Genomic DNA, 21639 nt, shown 5'->3' with positions numbered 1-21639 from the left:
ATTTGCCCAGCTCAGGATTAACTGGCTTTGTTTTGTTCTTGTACAATATAAGGCATGAAATGGAATTGACAAAGGCACAAATCAAACAGAAAAACATATTTAATAATACAAATATTTCATGCAGCAACATGTAAAGTCTAACATCATGCAATGTGGTATATAATTAGAACATTCTAAAGTGATGGAGCACAGCATAAATTATCCTTAAGTAGAGTCTCTGTTTCAGTGTGACTCACTGTTTCACGGGTGCGTCGTAGAAAGCCCTGTCTTCTTGTCTCCCTGCATGGGAAGAATGTCTGTGATCCAGTATTGGAACAGTGAAACGACCGCAGTGGTTTCCTCTAAAAACACAAAGAGACAGAGAGCAACATTTCAGTTAAAGCTGACAACACAATACCAGAGGAGCAGTCAGTGTTTTCACCAAAGAAACTTAGTTGTTGTTCTATTTTCAGCATAATAAATCAAAATCCCCAGCCAATGTTCAAATGTACATCTCTGCATGTAGACATTCAACCCGTCTGTCTTCCACCCAGATGGAATCTTTCTTTTACTTATTCTTGAAAAGTTAGAATTACATTTAGTGAATCTATAAAATGAACAGTATAAAAGGGGAGCAGTCAAGCCAATGTCATTCATGAGAGGAACTCCAGGGTGCAGTAAAATATGTTCAAAGGAAATCTGCTTTAGACCTGCAGTCAACTGATTGCCACTGCAAGGGGAGATAGAGCGAGGAGAGCATTCGTGAACTCACTTGAGGCACACCTCTCCACAAGCACATGGATTAGCTCCAGCATGGCAGTGGGTTACATTAGAATACAGAATGCTGCTTTAACAAGGTTGGTGTTAATCAAAAATGTCAAATAATTTCAAATTGTCACGCTGCAGCGATTCATAAATGTCAAATACAGCAAGAATGCCAGTGTCTTCGCCTAAAATGCTAACATGGCAAAGGTCAGTAAAGTGAAGGAAAATCTTTATAAACTAGAAAGTTTCATTCACAAGGAATTCTGCTCTGATTCAATCTGCTGGTGGACTTGCTTTTAAAAACAGCAGCATTTAAAAATAGTAAATCGAAGCATGACTCATACAATGTGAGGTGGGTGGGAAGAGGGGTTAGAAAAGCTCTTAGGCAGCTGTGGAGCAGGTGCATGGAGAGGATAGGCATAACTAAGGCAGGCTATATTGTGGGCTCTGCTCGCGAAATAGAAGTTTTTTTTTCTACGTGGTGTTGTCTTGGCGACAGGGACAGGCGGAGGCAAGCAGCGCTTTATGGCCACCAATACGGCAGTGGCCTGAATCTCCTGGCTGCCCTCTCTCGCTCTACCTCTCCCTTTATTTCTCAAACATATATACACTAGTGCGTGCGACAGCAGCAAAGTCCCTGCTGATCCTATTATGCAGCTAGCCAACTAGCCAACCATGCAAACGCACAAACACATGCACAGGTGAAAACGTGTCGTGGGACTAATGAGTTGTTTTGGCTTTTAAAAGAGTAAAGGCAAGATGAGCAAGCTGAAACATGTTAGTTAACTCATAGTGGAGGTCACCTGTGTGTGAGGTGGAGGATGGACAAGGTCTGCTCTAGTTTTGCAAATTAAGGACAGGTACGTACAAGTAAAGGCTGATGAAGGCAAGTAAGGGCAGGCATACTCAGACAAACAATAAATATCAATGGAAGGGTGCAACGAATAGAAGGCAAGCACAGACAGACAGAGGCATGTATTAACCTGCAGGGACAGGTCAATTAACTGCCTGAGGCAGATCCCAGCAAGAAGAGGCCAGTATGGACAGAGATGAATGCATGTAAAAAGCACGGAGCAGCATTAAAGCGTAACTCTCGCCAAAATGCAACCTAGGGTCTTTTTGTGAATGTACCCGAGTCAAACTTTCGTTTAAAAGCATATTTAGGACGGAATCGCCACTTTTAAAGCAGCCATATTATGCTCATTTTCAGGTTCATAATTGTATTTTAAGGTTGTACCAGAATAGGTTTACATGGTTTAATTTTCAAAAAACACCATATTTGTGTTGTACTGCAGTGCTCTCTCTCACTGCTGCAGATCCTCTTTTCAGCTGGTCTCTGTTTTAGCTACAGAGTGAGACCTCTTTTCTTCTTCTTCTTCTGTACTATCTTTGATTGCACTGCACATGCCCAGTAGCTCAGATGTAGATCATGTCAGCTAGCTAGCTCCATAGACAGTAAAAGAAAGGCTGTTTCTACAACTTTGGTCAGTTACAAGGCAGGATTAGCTGGGAGACTTCTAAATGAGGGTGCACATGTAAGTAGTTCTTTTGTAGATTATGGTGAACTTGTGTGTGTTGTAGCAGTGCTTTACTATTGAGAACGAGGTAGCATGCTAGCGTTAGCATGCTAGCGTTAGCCATAGCGTTAGCATGCTAACGCTACGAGCTAATGGTTGCGGTTAGCCTGCTCGTTTCGGCTTGTGACGTCACAAGCCGTGCCGATTTTGAACAGCTCACCCAGAGACTGAAGGCAGGACACATTCAGAAACCATATCTCACTCAAAACAGCATGGATGGATTTTTTTCAAAGTTTGTATGTGTGTGGAAGCACCAGAGACACAAAATAACACCCCAAATCCCAGAAAAAGGGATTTTTTCATAATATGGGCACTTTAAGATTTACCGTATTTTCGTTTTTCGGTCAAATGGCCTCATGAATGGGAGTCCTAGGGGCACTTTTATGCTAGCCTCAAAATAGCTATTTTTAACACTAAGAAGGCTCGACACAACATGAAACTTTGCTTGAAGTATGACCAGGGTCTCTACACCTTAACGAAAGCATTGACAACATTGTTTGTGTACTCAGAGTTTACTAAAAAGAAAGGTTTTGAGCAACTCACTGTAGCTGTTGTTCTTCCGGTCGCCGTCTATCGAGCCAGTCAAAAATAGTCGAGGGAGGAGAGTAAAGATGGAAAGCTCCAAAAGCTTAGTTCCATATAAATGCACGGATAATTCGTTGTTTTGTCGTTAGTGAAACACAATATTGACCTTGTAGTTGAAAAAGGAGCCTCATATAAGAATGACATTTCCTCCTATGGAGTCCGTTCATTCGCATTCGGAGATCGCCTATTTTTGACTGGGAAAATGGCAGATACCGTAAACAACAACTGCTAACGTGAGTGGCTCAAAACCTTTCTTTTTAGTAAACTCTGGGTACACAAACAATGTTGTCAATGCTTTCGTTAAGGTGTAGAGCCCCTGGCGATACTTCGCGCAAAGTCTCATGTTGTGTTGAGCCTTCTTAGTGTTTTAAAAATAGCTATTTTGAGGCTAGCATAAAAGTGCCCCTAGCACTCCCATTCAAAAGGCCATGTGACCGAAAAACGAGAATACGGTAAATCTTAAAAGTGGCGATTCCGTCCTAAATATGCTTTTAAACGAAAGTTTGACTCGGGTACATTCACAAAAAGACCCTAGGTTGCATTTTGGCGAGAGTTACGCTTTAAGTACAAAGATCCCAACATTTTCACGTGATGTAACCTTTCACGACTTTTATTAACTAACTCACTCAATTTTAACTGATGGATGCATCACTGACCTGCAGACATAGGAGAAGTGTTGTGGAGCTCCTCCAGTGCCTTTTCCAGTTTGTCTGTCTCCTGCTGCTGAACAAAGGCCTTGAGACTGTACAGCTGCTTCAGGACAGAGGTGGGATGGCATCCGCGGGTTATGCTGCTCAGAAGATCATTCACTGTCCCAGACAGGAGGGGAAGCTTGTCTACATGCAACGAGGCTGGAGGAGCATGGCAGAAGTGAGAGGTGCTCTGTTAATTAAAGGCATTAACAACATACTTTAGTATTTGATCTAACATTAGACTAGTGTAATCCAACTGGAGCTCACAAAACCAGACATGTACCTTTAAAAATTGCACCCAATTTACAGCAACAGTTGTTTAATAATTTCATATCTTTACTTGTATAACCGTTGCCTCGGCTACACTTAACTGGCTAGACTCTGTCTCATCACAATTGTTTACAAAGCCATTCTGGGTAAATCTAATGTCTGTGCAGTCTCGCCATTTATTATTAGTCTCGATCATTTACAAGGCTGCTCTACCAGGTACCAAGGTCCCAGGAGTTTTCATGGCCTAATCTTCAGTACACCAGGTTGGCTGAATTTTGTATTGTCAGTCTGCAGCAATTTTTTTATCTAACCTTTATTTAACCAGGAATAGAGTAATTGAGATTACAAGAGTGTCCTGGCTAAGACAGGCGACAACACTTGTTAACAGAGTTGAAGACATAAAACATAACAATTCACAATGAAAATACATTATAAATTACAGGATCATAAAATATCAAAATATTTATCAATGTTCGTCAGAAGTTACCTACATAAGGGATCAAACACATCAGTCAAAAACATTTACAGCCAGATGTGCCTGCCTCCATGTCATTTAAAATGACTTTAAAAGCATCTAATGCGAAAGATTCAGGCAATTTTGCAAATCATTCCGTCAACACAAGTGTTGATGGTAAATATAGTAGATTGAAGCAATAAATTCCTCAGTGCGTGCTATATTTAACGAGAAAACTGCATTTTCAGCTGCAAAATCTGTTGCTCTTCCTGCACCCAGTGACGTGACAGTTGGAACCAAGGAAGAACTACAGAACCAAGAAAGAACTACAGAACCAAGGAAGAACTACAGACTATTTCAGCTTGGATTTCGCCTCCTTGTTTTCTTTGCTTGTATTGCAACAGCAAAAATGACATCCCAAAATATAAGTGTAGAGGACACATTTTACAGTATTTCGGCTGACTCGGATATTCAGCCCTATATATACGTCTGTGTGTGCGTTACTATGCATGAAAGTACTCCTCACTTGGACAGAGGTGTGCTGGAGACCTCCTTTAGAATCCCGAAGATAAACTGGAAAAGACAACCAAGACCAGCAGGGTCAAGAGGGCAGATGACGAGTGAGTATTTTATTATTTTTGTCACGTAGTGCTAAGCTATTTTGTTGAGTTGCAAATTAACAAAATGCTGAGTGAATTTAAGTTGAGCTTTTATTTTGAAATGTAAAAACGGAAGTAGTGAAGCTATAATGCGCTGCCAATATGAAAATAATAAAGAGTTGTTGCTGTCTTGGTTCACACTAGTTCAGCCTACGGAGCCTCTATGTTTTTATTTTATAATCTGCAAAGTATAGGCAAAACTCATAACTCGCTACACTATGTTTTGGGTGGGCATCAGTAGCTCGTGCTTAATGCGTTCTTGACATGTAGGCTGTGCTTGCACGGCCCCCGGGAGCAGGATACTCGGTCAGTTTGGCACACACTGAGAAATGTATTGCTTCAAATGACTACATTTACCTTCAACACTGATTAGACATCCACAAAAAAGGTGGCAAATGTCCTTTAAACATGATTTATTTGTAACTTTTATAATAGCTGAAGCATTGTAACATTTATAATAGTGGGCTATCTTGGCTTGGTTTAATTTAAAATAAATGTTAAATAAATCAAAGCAGTTGACAATTATTACTAGTCGGAGCTCAGATGTAGGTGCATCTGGCAACTAAAAAATGCTCACACACTAAGGTTTCTCTATCTAGTTTATTCTAATGGCACTGCAATTTTAGCTTTTACAATTCAATCCAATTACTGATGCTATGTTTTTGACTATTCTGTTTATTTCACATCACATCTCAAAAAAGCGCAGATGTGCTGTGGCAGAAGTGCAATGAATTCTGTCAAAAAACGTTTTTATTAACACGTTTTCAGCATTTTGCAAAATGTAATTATGTGTTTGTAAATTACATCTGCGAAAGCCATCAGATGTGTGCACCAAATACCCAAATTAATCAGAAATCAAACTATTCCTTGGCAGGGTGTTAATATTCCAAATATTCACATTTAAGGAGCACAAGCTGTAGCAATGGCAACAAGATTTAGCACAGAGAATATAACAAACTAGCTGATCCAAAAAGGCAAGCGCCGCTCTGCTCAATACTTACAATCTGACATATAGATTTCCATTGTTGTCCTGAGGAAGTCTGACACCTCAGCAGCTCTCTTCTCATTATCCTCCTCCTCCTCCTCCTCCTCCTCCTCCCCCCCCCCATCCTTTCGGTATGTGAACTCCAGGGCAGCGGCCTGGGGCATCAGACCCATGGAGAGCAGCTTCTCTTTGTGTCGTTTCTTCTTCAGCTTCCTCTTCTTGTTCCTATTAACGCGCTCTCCTCCCTCATCCACGGTGTTATGCTCACTCACCGGAGCTGCTCCGTCTTTCCCAGAGTCTTGATGGAGGGTTAGTTTCCTTTTCCTTCTCCTCCTTTTTCTTTTATGTTCTACTTCCTCTTTATCTTGGTCTACTTCTTCGTTGCCATCATGGACGCTCTCCTCTGTGGGCAACAAGATCATAAACTCTTGATTAGTTTAAAAACATTGTTAAACTTAATTAATGCATTATTCTGCATATTAAGAGTATAGGTGTATAGTACGCAGCTCTACTAGCAAAATCAGAACTATAAATATTAGACTCTTGTGTTCACATTGTTCATAAAAACAGATTCTGTGTCACATATTGGAGGTGGGTGGGGATATGTCCAACAATGTGACAGTGAAAATAAAGTTTACATGCACTGTACACTGTTTACCATGGAGCTTTGAGGTTCATCACTGGTTTTAAAGCCCCCACTCACCATTGTGAACTGTATGAACTTGTTGGGTGGCCTTCTCTGTCAACACATAGACTGAAACATTGGCATATCCTCATATACAAGGCTATTTTAGGTCTACTTCCATCCTACCTTCTGACCTATTATATCAGTGTAAATAGTACCGGGACTTAAAATCTTCGTTTTCCTTCTGTCTGTTTCAAAGGTTAGAACTGAACTGGGGAAAAAGCTGTTTAAGTTTGCTGCTAACCCTCTACCTGGAACGAGTTACAGAAATCCATGAAACTTAATGAGCTGGTCTCATTGGTCACTTTTAAGAGGATGTTAACTGACTTGGAGGCAGACACATCAGGCTGTAGATGTTTTGTCTGATGTATTTATCGGTATGTTTGTTGTTGACTTTGAAATATTTGTGTTTGTGTGTATGTGTGGTTGTACTGCTGCCTGTCTTGGCCAGAACACTCTTGAAAAAGAGATTTTTAATCTCAATTAGTTTTTTTCCCCTGGTTGAATAAAGGTTAAAAAAAAGAAGTGAGGGCTAAGTATAGGCTGTATAAAACTAGGAGCTAAGAGAGAGCAGGTTTCCCTCCAGCCAATCACTGCACCAGTGCAGATTCCACTAATTAGATACTTTTAGCTGATTGCATTCTAATCAGCACAATCAGCTGGTGTGGTTACTGATTGAAAAGAAAACCTGCGGGATTTTGGCCTCACATGGAACAAACTTAAGACTAAAGGTGGTTAATATAAGTACAGAAGATGTTACGTGGTGTCTGGTGACAGAATAGCAGACAAAATCATCTATTCAGTCTTTTTTAATTGTTTCTGTAATGATTGTGTACACTGGACATACATCTCCCATTCTGCTTTTAACAATTTCCCTAATTTTAAATCCAGAACCTCTGAAGAAAGTTGACAGGGCCAACGCAGAGGTTCTGCATTAGCTTGTCTTTGCACACATTCCTCCTACTTTATGGAAATCATAATTAGAGCTCCTGCAGTTCTATTTCAGTTTTGATGTTAGATTTCTTTCACTTTCAGTTGTTTTCCAGGTTAAAAAAAAATTGTATCAGTGTCAAATCTCTCTTTTGTCTGGTATGTCTTAGTACTTAAATCTTAAATTTAATGACTAGAGCTTAACCGAGAGCCCATACGGAAACGCCGCTCTTGCTGGCTGAGCAGCTCCCTCTCGACCTGGCTACACCTCCCTCTGCTTAACAACTCAAGAGACAGTGAGAGGTCAACAGCTCCCATCAAATTCTTAGTGACCTGTTCACACTAATGCAGTGGCAGTGCAACAACAACCAATACCGAAAAGCAATTCAAGAGAGAGCCACTGCTCAATTTAGTGTATCACGGATTGTAGTGAAAGGCAAACAAAAGTCACATACAGGACATGTCTATATCAGAATCAATGAAGCAAAAGGGGAAATTAACTTGCTGTCATTTTGTCACTCATCTGATCGGCCATCTGGGCAGCACTGTACCGTTTGCTGCAGTCATGTGAGTGCACTGAGGCCCATCTTTCCCAGAGCATGTACAAATATGAAATAGTGAATTTTATTAATTCTGCCCTTTTGTGGTAGATTAAACATAAACCAAATGATGTCACATCAATAAAACATCAATAGCTGAGCATAGAGGGACAGATAATTACTTCAAGCCCAAATGGACTTCATCACACAGTAGATAAAAAAGAATTGAGAAAAACATAAAAGATAGGGAGTACATATTATGTTTTGGTATGATAACTTAAAGACAGTAGTGCACACTTTGTTAGTCTAGAAAAACAGAATCCACCCATACAAATAATTGACCAAAGCCAATTCTTGAACTGACTGAACCCTACAGCAGCACATAATTATGGAAGCAGCTTTCAGATGACTTATGTTTCCATATCTTACTGTCTAAGACTATGAATTCAGACTGCACTGGAATAGTGTAAACAGAATGCGGAGATATATCTGGTAATTTAAAACAACCATAGAGGTTGTCTTATTCACTCTTAATACATTAATCCTCATTACTATATCACATCAACTAGTTATTGTTGTACTGTTCCTATTTTATTATATTGATGCCCAAGCTGACCTTAAACAGGACTTTGGATTGCAATTTCCATCAGGGCTCAGAGCCCACTAAATCAAAAACGAGTTCAATTAAGGCGCTGTTTGGCAGACGAGTGCAATTAATCAAAGTTAACCCTCATTTATAGTGGGCTGCGCTGCCTCAGCCAACAAATCTCTTCTATTTCATTGAGGTACAGCAGAAGCCTGTCAGGTGGATTGAGGTCTGCATTTAGGAAGATGATGCGTACAGAGACAAGTGTAATGAGCCAGGACTCTTATTACAGTCTGCTCATTCCACCGGTTCATGACAAGAGAAGTGCAGATGGAGCACAGACAAAATAAAGTCTTTGAATGTTGCTTATCAACTGCAGTGTGATATAAGTTGTATAAGTTTACTCAATAGACAGATCAAAGTGAAAAACACCCAGGCTCAAACACCATCTGTGCTGCATTCAAGTTTTCCTCAGTTCAGAAACATACTTGATTACCATTGTTTGCTTCCCTTGAGTGGCAGAGGCAATCAAGAATAGTGACTTTAATACATGACAGAGCCAACCTGGATTGACCCCATGCACTAAATCTCTCCTAGCTTTATGGTGCATAGCAATAGTCCATAAATGTAAGATTATGGTCGTCTTACCAGCTGGGTCCTCAGCACTATTTATGCTTTCTAACTGGGGGAGTGTGACAGATTGCTCTGAATCTGTCTTGTAGTCTGCAGGAGGAGGTAGGACCGTGTACATCCGCCTGCCCTGATTGGCTGCACTCTGTGTTGTCCCTGCATCTCCTGAGACAGACATGGCAAATAAAATGAAGTTATAAACTCCAATGGTCAGCAGGAGGGTGGTAGCAATTCAGCATGTTTGGTGTGTTGGTATGTGAATGTGTGTATTATAAAAGTACTTTTGTAAGCACAGTTAAACTGTTGTACTGAATATGATCTCACCAATGACAGTGTCCTGTTGAGAGGCTTTTCTTTTCACATAGTTTTTTTTGGATAAGGCATCTACAATGCGTGGTGGGCAGGGTTCCTTCTCCAGTTTGGGAGCTGCAGGGTAAAGCCTCTGGAGTACTTTTGATTGAAATACTTAATGACACAAGAAAAAGGACAAAAACAGAGATACCACTACCTGTTAAGCTGATACATTGTAATTGTCAAATATTATACTATTAATCTTAAACCTCATGCCAAAATCTAACATTTTAACAATGCAAATCAAATATAGTGTGGGCTACATACTTGTGATCAAACGTATTTTAGATTTAGAACAAATGATGAAGTCAAAGGACGAACCAGCTTGAGCACAACCTTAAAATTGGTGCTGCTTGATGGGCCGTGTGCATAGTTAATGCTATACTACTACTACTCCTACTACTACTACTAGTAATACTACTAATAATATGGTGATAATATACGTCTTAAGGCACCACGTTTAAAACGCGTTACTGATCTAATAAATATTGGTTAAAATATAGCAACATCAAGCTGTCAGATATAACCAGAAACCAAGTTTAATCTGAACGCGAAATTGAAAATTGGTTCTCGTATACATTTAGCGTAATCTGCTGTTGACACATTACAATGACGGTACATCGGTATCGGAGCGCAGTGTGAAAACTGACTGTAACGTTACCTATAATCCAACCGTAGAACACGTGCATTTGTTTACAATATAGCTACAACCCACAGAAAGCGAGACTAAAGGCTGCTAGCTACGTTAGCTAGCTAACTTTAGATGCATACAACAGTTTTTGAGTTTTTGTACGAGATGAATATTGTTGTCGACGCAGCTGGTGATGCTCACCTTCTTTCCTATGTGCCATATCAACATATAAATCTGCGTAGAGGCGAAGAGGACGAAGACTTCAGTGTAACATGTGGCTATAGCTAATATGCTAGCAAACTAGCGGAGTTAGCTAGCTAACCAGCCTGCTAGCTTTTAAAACTCGCTTCATAACAGAGGTTTAACACATCAGTGAAATGATTGAGCTATGCAACGTTCCGTGTTAAAATAGATTAAGGAATAACTAGAGCTAACTAACTATACTTAAACAATACTAAAAAGCAACTCAGCTACGCTCATCAAAGTGCAATAATGCTCGGACTCCTCTGCATTCTCCCCACAAGGCACAGACTGCCTGGTAACACTGACTGCATAGTAACCTCGCTTGGTCTAGTCGCGCCGATTCACATTCAAACTAATGTCAATTTAATGTAATCTTAGTTGTCAGAAAGGCTAAGTACCCTGTACATAATCCATCAATATATTGTTGTAATCTGTATAATCCATTCTTCTAATCGGCATATAAAAGCAGCCTTGTTCGGTTTATATACAGAATATCATAGCATTCTTTGGAACTGCTCGTCCACAGTGTATTTGAAGAAAAACACATAGTAAGTCTAACATTACATTTTACTGAGGCAAATTGCTTCTGTGATATTAAATGAAAGGCGAATAAAATGTGACTCAGTGTAATTCGAGAATGATCTTAAATCCCTCGCATGCGTGTCTCCCTGCCAAAACAATCAAGTCCAATTTATTTAGGTTTATATAGACAGTTTATATTGCCAACTTTCTTTCATGAATTGTGATGAGTGCGATGCATCAGACTAGCTAGAGCTCCCCATGTGTTTGAATCCTGTAATAACAGCGGTTTGGGGCGTGCGCACACTGAGCCAGCTGTAGGACGGGGTGGAAGCGAGATGAGAATACTAAGTAGGCACCTCATGGCTCAGCATCAGCACCGGGCTGAGTTAGGATTTGCGCACCCTCCAAACTTGGCTTGGGACCTCAGCATGTGAACGGGCTTTGCAGGAGGAGGATCCACCTAGGATGTCAGCTCTGAAGAAGGTAAAGCCCCCCTCTCTCTAATTAATCATTGATAACATATTTAACTCCAAGAATATAACATATGCAGGATTCAAACATTGTATTTAATCATTTCACAGTAAATGAGAAGATTCATGCAATTGTGAAAATTGGGTGTGTTTAAGCCGTTTGGTTGCACAATTGTCTTAATTGGGCATGGTAATCAGACTTTTGGACTTTTGGCTTTTTTTATTTATAAAATTGTAATGCCCTTCCATAGTTATTTAAACTATATTAATACCAAAAAAAAAATCAAATGTATTATGCCAGACATCACAATAAACAAAATATGATGATTTTTTCGCATCACTTTTGCATGCACATGACTTTTGTTCACCACTCCTCTGATCTGCCTCACGAATGTCATTCTTGCACTTACATTTATCCCCGAGGAGGAGGCTTGGATGAGGAGCATTTCAGGCAGAAAAAAAGCCCTCTTAGTACAAGGCTAACTTCTCAAATGGATGTTATGTCAGTTTGTCACGTTGAACTGTATACCATGTCGACTGTAGTCTCTGTGGGTGTATGAGCTTCACTGAATATATATCTGACAGAGCCCAAACCCAGTGCTGGTAATCTTCAATGAGAATGGGGCTCCATACAGCTTAATGAAAGAAGGCATCGGATGAGCAGTAGGTTTAGTAAGAATCAAGGAACTACACAGACCTGTGTAAACATGTTACATAATGCCTTGCAGTAAACAAGGCATTGAACAGCATATGCACAATTCCCACCAGCCTTCTGATTTATCAAGTAGTGAGATTTGTACTCCTGGGAATGGGCGATTGCTGGTATAGGAATCAAGCCTCTTCTGTTGTTGCGGATATTGCAAGATTAGAAAAAGTTAGCCGCCTGTTTGTGTAAAAAGCTTGTCATCACTGTCAATTGTACACTGACACATTGTGTTGTTTAAGATTCATTGCAGTTGCAAGTATTGATGTCTCAGCTCCAATCGATTCCCATGATTGAGCGACACAAAAAGAAAGGAAGTAGTATAGAATGCCTGCTTCAGCACTGCTGCCGAATCCACCGCAAATCCACAGTACTCAGCACGCACTGTGAGTGACAAAGTGCTGGCTGCCAGTACTCACGTAGTCAGACATTATAATCACAGAAGTGCTAAAAATAGGAGACCATATTCATTGCAATGCTTTAGAAGTTCAGTGGAGTTATTGCTGTTTGCCCTCACAGCTAGAAGTTTTACCAAGATGCTCCTGGATGTTGTACTCCTACCCTGCTCAATAATACAAAAAGTCTTTATTTTTAGAAAGTAGTGGTCAGCAAGCCTGCCTTTCTTCAATGACACACAGCTGCTTTGTGAAACATTGTTGTGCAAGTGATTGACATTTTTTTCACTCCCCAGTCTCTGAAACTAAGGGTGCACTGCCCAGCAGTTCATTCATACACGGAAACGGCATTTTCTGCCATAGTAACAAGCATGTTTTAGTGTCCAATGTTCATTTATTATGCAGGTGGCGAGAAGTGCTATAGAGCAGTGGTAGTGGCAGCAAGCAGTCAGTAGCAAACATAATTACTTTTAACCAATAAGGAGGGTAATTGACAGTATCTTTGTGTGTGAGGATGTGTGTGTATTGCCTTGGTGTGCCTGTGTAATATGCATATGTAGCTTGTGAATACCGAAGAGAGAAGGGAACCTGTGGATGAACAGGTGGCAGGTGAGAAATACATGTCACCTCTGTAAGTCCTTTTGTGACTGAAAAATAAATTACTTTTCACTTACCAGCTTTAGGGGGACTCCACCTTTCACCTCATCCACATCACTCCCTCTGCTTTAAACCAGACTTTTAATGAAAGACTGACGATTCATGCAATACATCTTTACTCATTCTACCAGCCAATATCTTAATTTAAAAAGAAGAGAGTGTACAAAGAATAAAGGACAAAATAAACTAATTGGACACCATTTCCCCTCAGAAGCACTTTGGAATTGAAGGCAGCTCGTTTCAGGATAGTTCCAACGCTGCTGTCAAATTGCTTGCCCACACACACAGCCACTCACAGAGTTTTCAATGGGAAGCTTGTGTGAACTCTGCCTACTTGGCAGTGACATGATAAGGCTCTCATAATCTGTTTGAAGATGCATAGAAAACTTGAAATGCTACATTTATGTGTGTGGTGATGTTATTTTGGTCTATGGGGGAGAGCAGCAGCGGTGAATGTAGACAAGTCCGACTAAAAGTACATGTTCAAACATTCAGCAGGCTCTTTTCTTATTCATCCACTCAACGTGACCGATGTGTTTCGGCTTTCTCACTTCATGTCCCACTCTTCTTATCCTTCATCTCTCTCATTTTAATACTTTCTCTTACCTGCACATGCATCTTATTGACCTTATTTCTTCTGTCTCTGTTTTATGTCTTTATTCATGCCCCTCCTCTCCCACCCCCATCTGTAATAGTTTGGCTTCTGGAGAGGGATGCAGAGGGAATGTAGGGGATGGATGGGACCGAGATTTATAAATCTAATAATGCACGAGAGCCAAGTGTGTGTACTGTACAGTATGTGATTTTTTGTGTGTGTATCTGTGTATACCTGTGCACCAACACTACACAGTTAATCACCTTTATGCTGGGGTGGACACAGATCGTCCAGGCAGGTGGGTGTCATTGCACATTCTCCCAGTGTTATTGTTACTGCAGTAGCTGCCACATAGCCTTAAGTCAGATGGGACTCATTACAAGGTCCATTAGCAAGCTGGTATGCTATCTGTAACCTTTCCTCTCTTTTCTAATTGTCATAAATACAGACAGTTTAATCCCAGTTCGTAATATCATCATTTATAATGATTTTACCAGACTGCCTTTGTCAGCCAGATGAGTAAATTTTCATCATAACAGCAGCTGTCTTTGATAGTTGGAACAGCAGAGAAAGGACTGTCTCTTGTCAGCTGTATGCCTTTGAAACTCTTTGACTGGAAACAAAAGTAAATCATTTCATGGTCTTAAAGGAATTACAAATGTGTCCCTTAAGGCCCACTGTCAAAATGTGAAATTTGATATTAATGCAAGTGAGAGACCCCGTCCACTCCAAGTGTACTTGAGGTCTGCCTGAGGATTACCGTTGGCGAAAGGCCTAGCTCTTTTACAACCAAGTCTGTACCAGATCTTTTAAACCGAGCATCAACTTGAATATATTGGCAGCCCAATCTAGCGAAGGACATCAAGACAGCAGATTTCTTGATTGGGACAGGTCTAAGAGATTTGATTAAGCTCCAAAGAATTACTTAGTGCTTTAATCGCTTCAATGTGGTCTAGTTGCTTAACATTAATGGCAATTTTTCTTCTAGAATTCCCTTGTTGCTTTTGTTAAGTGACATGAATACAGAAATCAGCGGACATGGATGTATGCTGCTGTTGCTATGATTACTGTGCACCTACACGGGTTTCAACTTTTGGAGAGCTTACCATTGGTTATTTCCACTATCTCCCTCCAACCTTTGGCATATGCACTTATGGCATTATGAATCGGAATTAATGTAGATTATCTATTAATGCGTCATGCTAGCATTCTAGGTAAAAGCTTTGACCTCTGTCCAACCTATAGAAATATATAAAGATGGACGCCGTCTCCACTTCCTCCCAATGTACAAAAATGAAGCAGGCGTGCCATGTTGCGCTGGTCATCATCTTGGCTGCTTGTAATTTAGAGCCAGAGTTTGCGCAGTAGTGATTGGGGTTGGAGCAGCGGTATCGAGGTCCCGCCCTTACACCCGCCTGACTCAATCGCCAGTCAATCACAGCTTTCAATGATGATGTTACACCCCGTTTTTATAGAATCAAATAACAAATTTAAACCAAAAATGAACACTTTAACATACATCAGTGTGCTAAGAGCGATCTAAAATGACAGAAACCATCTTTAGGAAAAACTGATTTGAAGTGTGTTTTGATTTTGATGTCCCATCTGCTTACATGGAGGGTGCAGGGTTTATGGCCTATACTTCAGCCAGCCACAAGGGGGCGATCAAGATGTTTTGGCTTCACTTTTTGGGAGCTGTAATGCTGTCATATACAGTCTATTGCTGCGTTTCATTTACCTCGGAAGTTGGAGGTTGGAACTGGGAATGATGTCACACCGTTTAATGCGTTCCAGTAGCAAGTCAGAAAACTATTAGCCTATATTTAACATGGCGGGAGGACTCTAACCAGGTTAGCCATTGATAGCAATACCAGTTGATAACAATGCATTATGCGGTATTTTGCGTGTACAAACACCGTAGCAAGTTGGAATTTCCAAACACCATATGGTCCAATCCTGCAAACAAGTCCCTGCACTTTCCAGATGCACCACTTGTCTCCATGCATGAACATCTGGAGGAGATCTCAGCTTCCCATTTTCCCTTTCATCTACATGCCTAGCCATGTCTCTGGTGGTGCATATTCTAAATACGTGAAGTGAAGTAAAGGTCAACGTGTTTTAGTACATATGTTTACTAAAATGTACCAAACGCGTAGTAAAGTGGTATCTCTGAGACTGAGTGTGCCGTAAAGTTCACATTTAATGTTGATGTTGTTCCTATGACGGTGGAGGGTATTGAATGCTGGATGTAATGAAGGCTACACATTTTAGAAAGATTCATTTGCACGCAAAGCTTTGTAGAACTTACAGTTGTGATTTGTTACTGACAGGGTTAGAGAGGCGTCCATTTTTGAGGCGCTATGTGGTATTGTACTATTTGACTGCATTATATTGAAAGGTGCTTCTAATATTTTGTCCACTTATGTGTGTTGTGTCTCTTTAGCTTTTGCTGGAGTGAGTGGTTACAGTGCAAACCTTATCTTCTGCTCCATCGGCACACCACTACATTTGATAGCTTGCCTAGGTAAGAAGGGAGCAGGCAGCGCTTGAGGCTAACAGTGGAGTGACTCCACTTCCCGTCTGTCCTCTCAGATCTCCATTAGCTTACCAAGAGTTGCACTCTGGCTTTCAGCGGCAGGCGCCAAGATATCCTATTATACACTTCCACTTGTGATAATTGCCTGTACCCAGCAGTAATAGTGTGGGGAGATAAGTAGTGAGCCTGGATGTCTGTGCTCGTTTGTGTTTTCTGTGGCCAGTATGTAGACAGGTATTTGCTTTGTGAGCATCCTGAAACAGCACTAGGACAAGAGCGGTTCCTGTTGAGCACTCTCAGCCATGGTCAAACTAGGCTGCTTTACCCAGAGCCTTAGATTATGTGCAGAGCCATTGAATAAACCCGTGTGCATTGGAGCCTGACTTGTTTGGAAGCATTTACACCGAAGTCTAGTACAACCAGGTTGACAGGGTTCACACACATCACCACGGTCACCACTGGGAGAAGAATAAGAAGTTCAACAACAAGAAACTAATTTACTTGAACCTTTTAATGTCGTAACTTTGCTTTTATGAGCATCAGGTTGTGCATAAGTTCAATCAGAGAGGCTATTTCTGATCCTCACTCTCCAGTCTGATGAGGCAGGCTCCATCAAACAGTAGATAAAAACAATCTCCCAGACAAATGGACTAGTAGGGGGAAAGTAATCTGTACTTTTGTATCGGGTCATTTTCAGAGAGCTATCAGAGAGAAAAGTTTTCTCATGGACTCAAATGGTGTGTGATTCACTTGAGTCGGCCCATTTGATTGTTCATCTCAGTTAATGAGCATGCATTTGGTTGTTCCTCTCTTCTTCTGCTTCTGTCTCAACAGTCTTTGTGTTTGTCTGTTGAGTGCTCTTATACTGTAAAGTATGTCTCTGTGAATAGATCCATGTAGCTAAATGCCTGCTTTGTCCAAGACATGTAACTATATTGGAACCAACAATCAAAAAGTTGTAGATTATTCTCAGAAAAAAACATCCTAGTATAGAATAACTTAAATGAATGCAGTAGTAGTGAATTTCCATGTGTTACTCGCTACTTTAGCCGTGAGGCTCAGCTGTCTCATTTTTATTTGATGAGTTGTTCTAGAAGTGGTGGAAGTTGATGCTATAGTAGACATAAGGTATATATATATATAAATTATGTTGATAGCTTGTATCATATATTGGAAATCAGGGAATCCAGTCTTGTAGCATTCTTGAACAAATATGCTTAAAATACAGAAATTAAAAAGTAAATATTCCGTAATCAGCATTTGCTTAATTTTATAGCCTGCTTGATGACCAAAATAGTGTCCTTTACTCTATGCTATTATCTGCTATTATCTTTTGCAAGAGAAATGTAACAGGTTGATAATATGGAAAGTTACTGGAAACATCTACCTTAGGGGCGTTTAATGATCCGCTATGTCTCCACTGAATCCTTTTTCCCACAGCCTCAGGCTACAAGAGAATGGCAACCAGTCCTATTAGAAGAGCATGATGGTAAACTGCTGCAACGTTGCCAAATGGAGCCTTATATTAACTCGCTGACTTAATGGGGTTTGAAGACTTATTGACAAGATTGGGGCTCTAGTCCTCAGGGCACTGATTTGAATTGTCTTTGAGGATTTATTTTTTTCTTTTGATGAATATCTAGTCACTATGACAAAAACTGCAAAACTGTTAAATTAACTGATTTATTGGGTGATGAAAATTGATTAGATTTTAATATAATCAAGGTTATATTTTTCATGTATGGCTGGTCTAAAAAAAATGAAATTAGACTAGCCATAAACTGTGATTTGAATGAAACCAACTATCCAAATCTATGAATAATGTTCGAAAAACAATCTGTGCAAATACCCAAACAATACAATGTTTTTGTGTTTCCTGTTGTCCCAGTTGTGTGTCCATGGTATTGTCCTGGTGTATCTTGTAAATCTGTCTTGTTAAAACAGGGTGACATAAATCCTCTCTTGTGCTCATCCCAAGATAACCTAAAAAAGACAAACAAATGGATGCCCAACACATTTTCTCATGTGAAATTAGAAGCCTTGCCTCCAGACTCCAATCCTTTTAAAGCGTAAATGAGAGGCAACTGACAGCTCTGTGTGTCTGAAACACTAAAGAGTGTCCCTGACAGTTCGTTTTCCACACTCCTCCAGTACAAGTCTGCCAGCCAGCCAGATAGTCAGCATCAATTATAACTACATCATGCAGCTGTGTGAGTCATTACAAACCAATCATTGCATCTCTGGTCTCTGCAGAGACCGTACAAACAGATTTGTCACGTACGTGTGATTTAAGAACATTTGTGGCATTCATATATCGGCAACTTATACATTTCAGTATAGCTGTTTCTTTCACTCCAACAGCTGCTTCAGAATCTCCATGCAGGTCTCTGTCCACTATCATCCTTTGTTGCACCTACAGTTTAACATCACATACTGTAGGCTATAATGACCCCTATATCTCTGTGATTGTCACTCTCCCTTGACCGCATCCCATATTACTCATGAACCGCTTTGCTTTAGAAAAAAGTCAAAACAGTCCTCTTTAAGTCTGTCTGTAAGAGTACAGATCTGCTTTAATGACACTGTGCTGACATCTGTTCTAGTGATATATTCCAGGTAATTGTTTTAGGTCTTGTAATACCACTACTGGCACTGCAAAACGTTATTATCTGATTATCTATCTTGTTTTCACTCTTTAGTATTACTTTTGTGAATGAAACTTGCCCACTCACGTAGCAGAACACACAGCTTTATATGGCAATTTTAAGGGCATTGATCATGAACTCGCACCTCCTTATGAACAGGCGTTTTGCATCAAGCTGAAACTAGCGATTTACGACTAGTTTGTCCAACTAAGAGAGTTTGTGACTCTGATTTGGAGTAGTCTTAAAACCTCACAGAAAAAAAAATCTATAAGAGAGATTTAGGATACAATAATATTCTTGCATGAGGCCCAATGACTGAGCAATCAAGCAAATCTACCATGGAATGGCACCATAACAAGGTGTTTTAAATAGAAGTAAAGGTCCTGAGTTTAAAAGTCCAACATGAGCTGAGTTGACTAGATTATAAGGACAGATGCAGTGCTTGTATTAATGCAGGATTACCTCTCCTCTTTATATGCTGATGATAAAGTAGAATATGAGACTGTATGACAAGAGCCTACTTGAGGCCCTCCTCCTGAATGAATGATGTAGTGGGGTTGGTATATCTTTGAATATCCCCCAGAGACAAGCCATTAGAGTTAATTTCTATTTTTTATTCCTGGTCTTCTCTCTCTTTTCAAGAGGTAACTTTTATGTATGCTCCTCTCTTTAATTAAAAGGGACACTTTCTCTTTCTCACTTATCTGATTGGTCTTGTTCATTCTCAGAGAGAAATAAAATCATTGAGAGACAGAAGAGCCTGACATAACCACCATGTGCAAATGCAAAGGAATGTTAACACTATCACGAGGAACAAAGTGGAGAAAAAGAAGAGGACAACCGTCTATATTACGAAAGTCATTTTGCACAATAATGTGCCTGTCAGTCAGAGACAAGGACAACGAGGTAATGTTAGCACCTGCCGAGCCACCTCCGCATCTCCTTCTTTGTTTTGGTTCCCTGGAAATTCTGTGCCTTGTGAACACCAATAATGGTATTCAGCGTCACAGCAATGCTGTCACAACTGGCATCATACAAAGAAATGAAAAAAGGATACTAATCAAAACCTTCACTTACAGAAGACATGGTAGCAAAATATTAGCAGCTGAGATACAACTTAGGATCGATCATTTTTCTCACAGAGAAGATTGGAAGCATGCATTGTTGAGTATGACCACCTCGTACTTGTGAAAGGTGCAATAATTGTCTGTTGTATTTGCTGCTACAACTTCCTGGCATGTGAAGCTGCTGATAGAGCAGAGAAAGCTTCTTAAATTGGCCCGTTGATGTGACCACACCAGATCGACTGATAACAACCAACCTTTCTCCCATCTCAATCCAGTGTTGTTGTTTTTTACATCGCTGTGCTGTTCCGTCCCAATGGATTCTAAGTGTATCATATTCTCCTTCACACTCCATTCAACCCACCTTTGACTGTTTTTCAGTTTGAATCAATCAGAGATACACAGTTGAAAATGAACCTTCAGCACACATATCCACACCGGGACCATCATTTAGTGCTCCACTGCTCAGATCACGGTGCAGAAGAAAGGTCCTAGATAAATATGGGAGCAGCTCCTTTTGATGCAAATGGTGTGAGAAATGGGGTGTATCTTGCTACTCTGTAATTGTGGGTTGCAGCATGGCTCAGTGCTTTTCCTCTGAGCTCCACCTTGGTTATCTGCTTTGAGCTGCGGTGATATTAACATCTTTCACTCTCTTCCTCCCTCTCTCTCTCCCCCCTCCTTTGTTGTTTCTTGGAAGGTGTTGCCAGGCATACTGAAGAAGCACTGCTGTATCTTACCAGACAGGAACACAGGTAAGGGCCAAACAGATGTCCCCTCTCCAGTAAACACACCAGTCACACACATTGCAGAGACAGAAGGAGAGAGCCAGTCAGTGGGAGTAATGAGTGGGTGGTGATGCCGGGGGATGGATGCTCAGTTGATGGGTCCCATTTGTCTGTCTACCTGTTTTTGTGTGTACATCTGTAGGCTTATTCGGCTTATACTGTACCTTGTCTGCTGGCTATATGCACTCTTACTTACTGATGATTTTCATATAGTTTTTATGTAGTGAAACATCCCTTTTTTTACAATTTGGCCACAAACTGATCCCTTTATCATTGCGATTCCTAATGTTACCGCTAGCAAAATTAACATTTAAGATCACATGGGGTTCTCTGTGTGGTGTAATTTTCTCCAGTTACATGTCAGAGTGAGGGAAAGATTTGGGGGCAGTTGTTGCGAACGTGTGATGATGACAGGCTTCTTCACATCATTGCAGGTTTGAAGAGGTTGCTGATGAAATTGAAGAGCAGGGGGATATACTCAGGTACCTGGCTATAGTCCTCACAATAACTTCTACTACTACTATTTTCTGTGCGTTTACTTTTGGGGCAACTTAACCTCTCTAACCTCTGGACTGCAATGAGATTGCATGCTCATGGGCTCGCACACCATCCATCCCACTAACAAATCCTCACAAATGATGATCCAACGCTTAACACTATGTAGTGGTTTGCTCATTTGTCAGACTCATGGCCTTTTTGTCAT

General features: G+C 40.5%; 1 protein-coding gene and 1 long non-coding RNA gene across 3 annotated transcripts; one reads left to right on the top strand and one right to left on the bottom strand.

Moving 5' to 3' along the window:
• Window positions 1-81: 81 nt before the first annotated feature.
• LOC116042493 (glutamate-rich protein 1) lies at window positions 82-11160 on the bottom strand. 2 transcript variants are annotated; one of them, XM_035994829.1, is made up of 6 exons: window positions 10960-11160; window positions 9661-9801; window positions 9355-9501; window positions 5983-6369; window positions 3563-3757; window positions 82-341 (listed from the first exon to the last, which is right to left on the bottom strand). In XM_035994829.1, the coding sequence occupies exons 1-6, from the start codon at window positions 11018-11020 to the stop codon at window positions 241-243; spliced, it is 1032 nt and encodes a 343-aa protein (XP_035850722.1). In that variant the 5' UTR covers window positions 11021-11160; the 3' UTR covers window positions 82-240. The 2 variants fall into 2 exon arrangements, with proteins under 2 accessions (XP_035850722.1, XP_035850723.1); XM_035994830.1 differs by lacking the exon at window positions 10960-11160 and adding an exon at window positions 10520-10847.
• A 133-nt stretch (window positions 11161-11293) lies between these two features.
• Window positions 11294-21425, top strand: LOC118493759. Its single transcript, XR_004895752.1, has 3 exons — window positions 11294-11566; window positions 20849-20903; window positions 21371-21425. It is a non-coding gene; the product is annotated as an uncharacterized LOC118493759 (long non-coding RNA).
• The last annotated feature ends 214 nt before the right edge of the window (window positions 21426-21639 follow it).

The sequence above is a fragment of the Sander lucioperca genome, chromosome 18 (genome assembly GCF_008315115.2).
Source record: "Sander lucioperca isolate FBNREF2018 chromosome 18, SLUC_FBN_1.2, whole genome shotgun sequence".
Taxonomy (NCBI): Eukaryota; Metazoa; Chordata; class Actinopteri; order Perciformes; family Percidae; genus Sander; species Sander lucioperca.
Note: the sequence above shows the minus strand (reverse complement) of the source record. Positions and strands in the feature narration are given on the sequence as shown.

Coding starts and splice junctions, on each gene's coding strand:
- LOC116042493 (XM_035994829.1), bottom strand. CDS start 11,020: ATGCCGATTAGAAGAATGGATTATACAGATTACAACAATATATTGATG. Junction 9,802..10,959: donor ATTGATGGATTATGTACAGG/GTACTTAGCCTT, acceptor TGTGTCATTAAG/TATTTCAATCAAAAGTACTC. Junction 3,758..5,982: donor GGAAATCTATATGTCAGATT/GTAAGTATTGAG, acceptor ATGCTCCTCCAG/CCTCGTTGCATGTAGACAAG.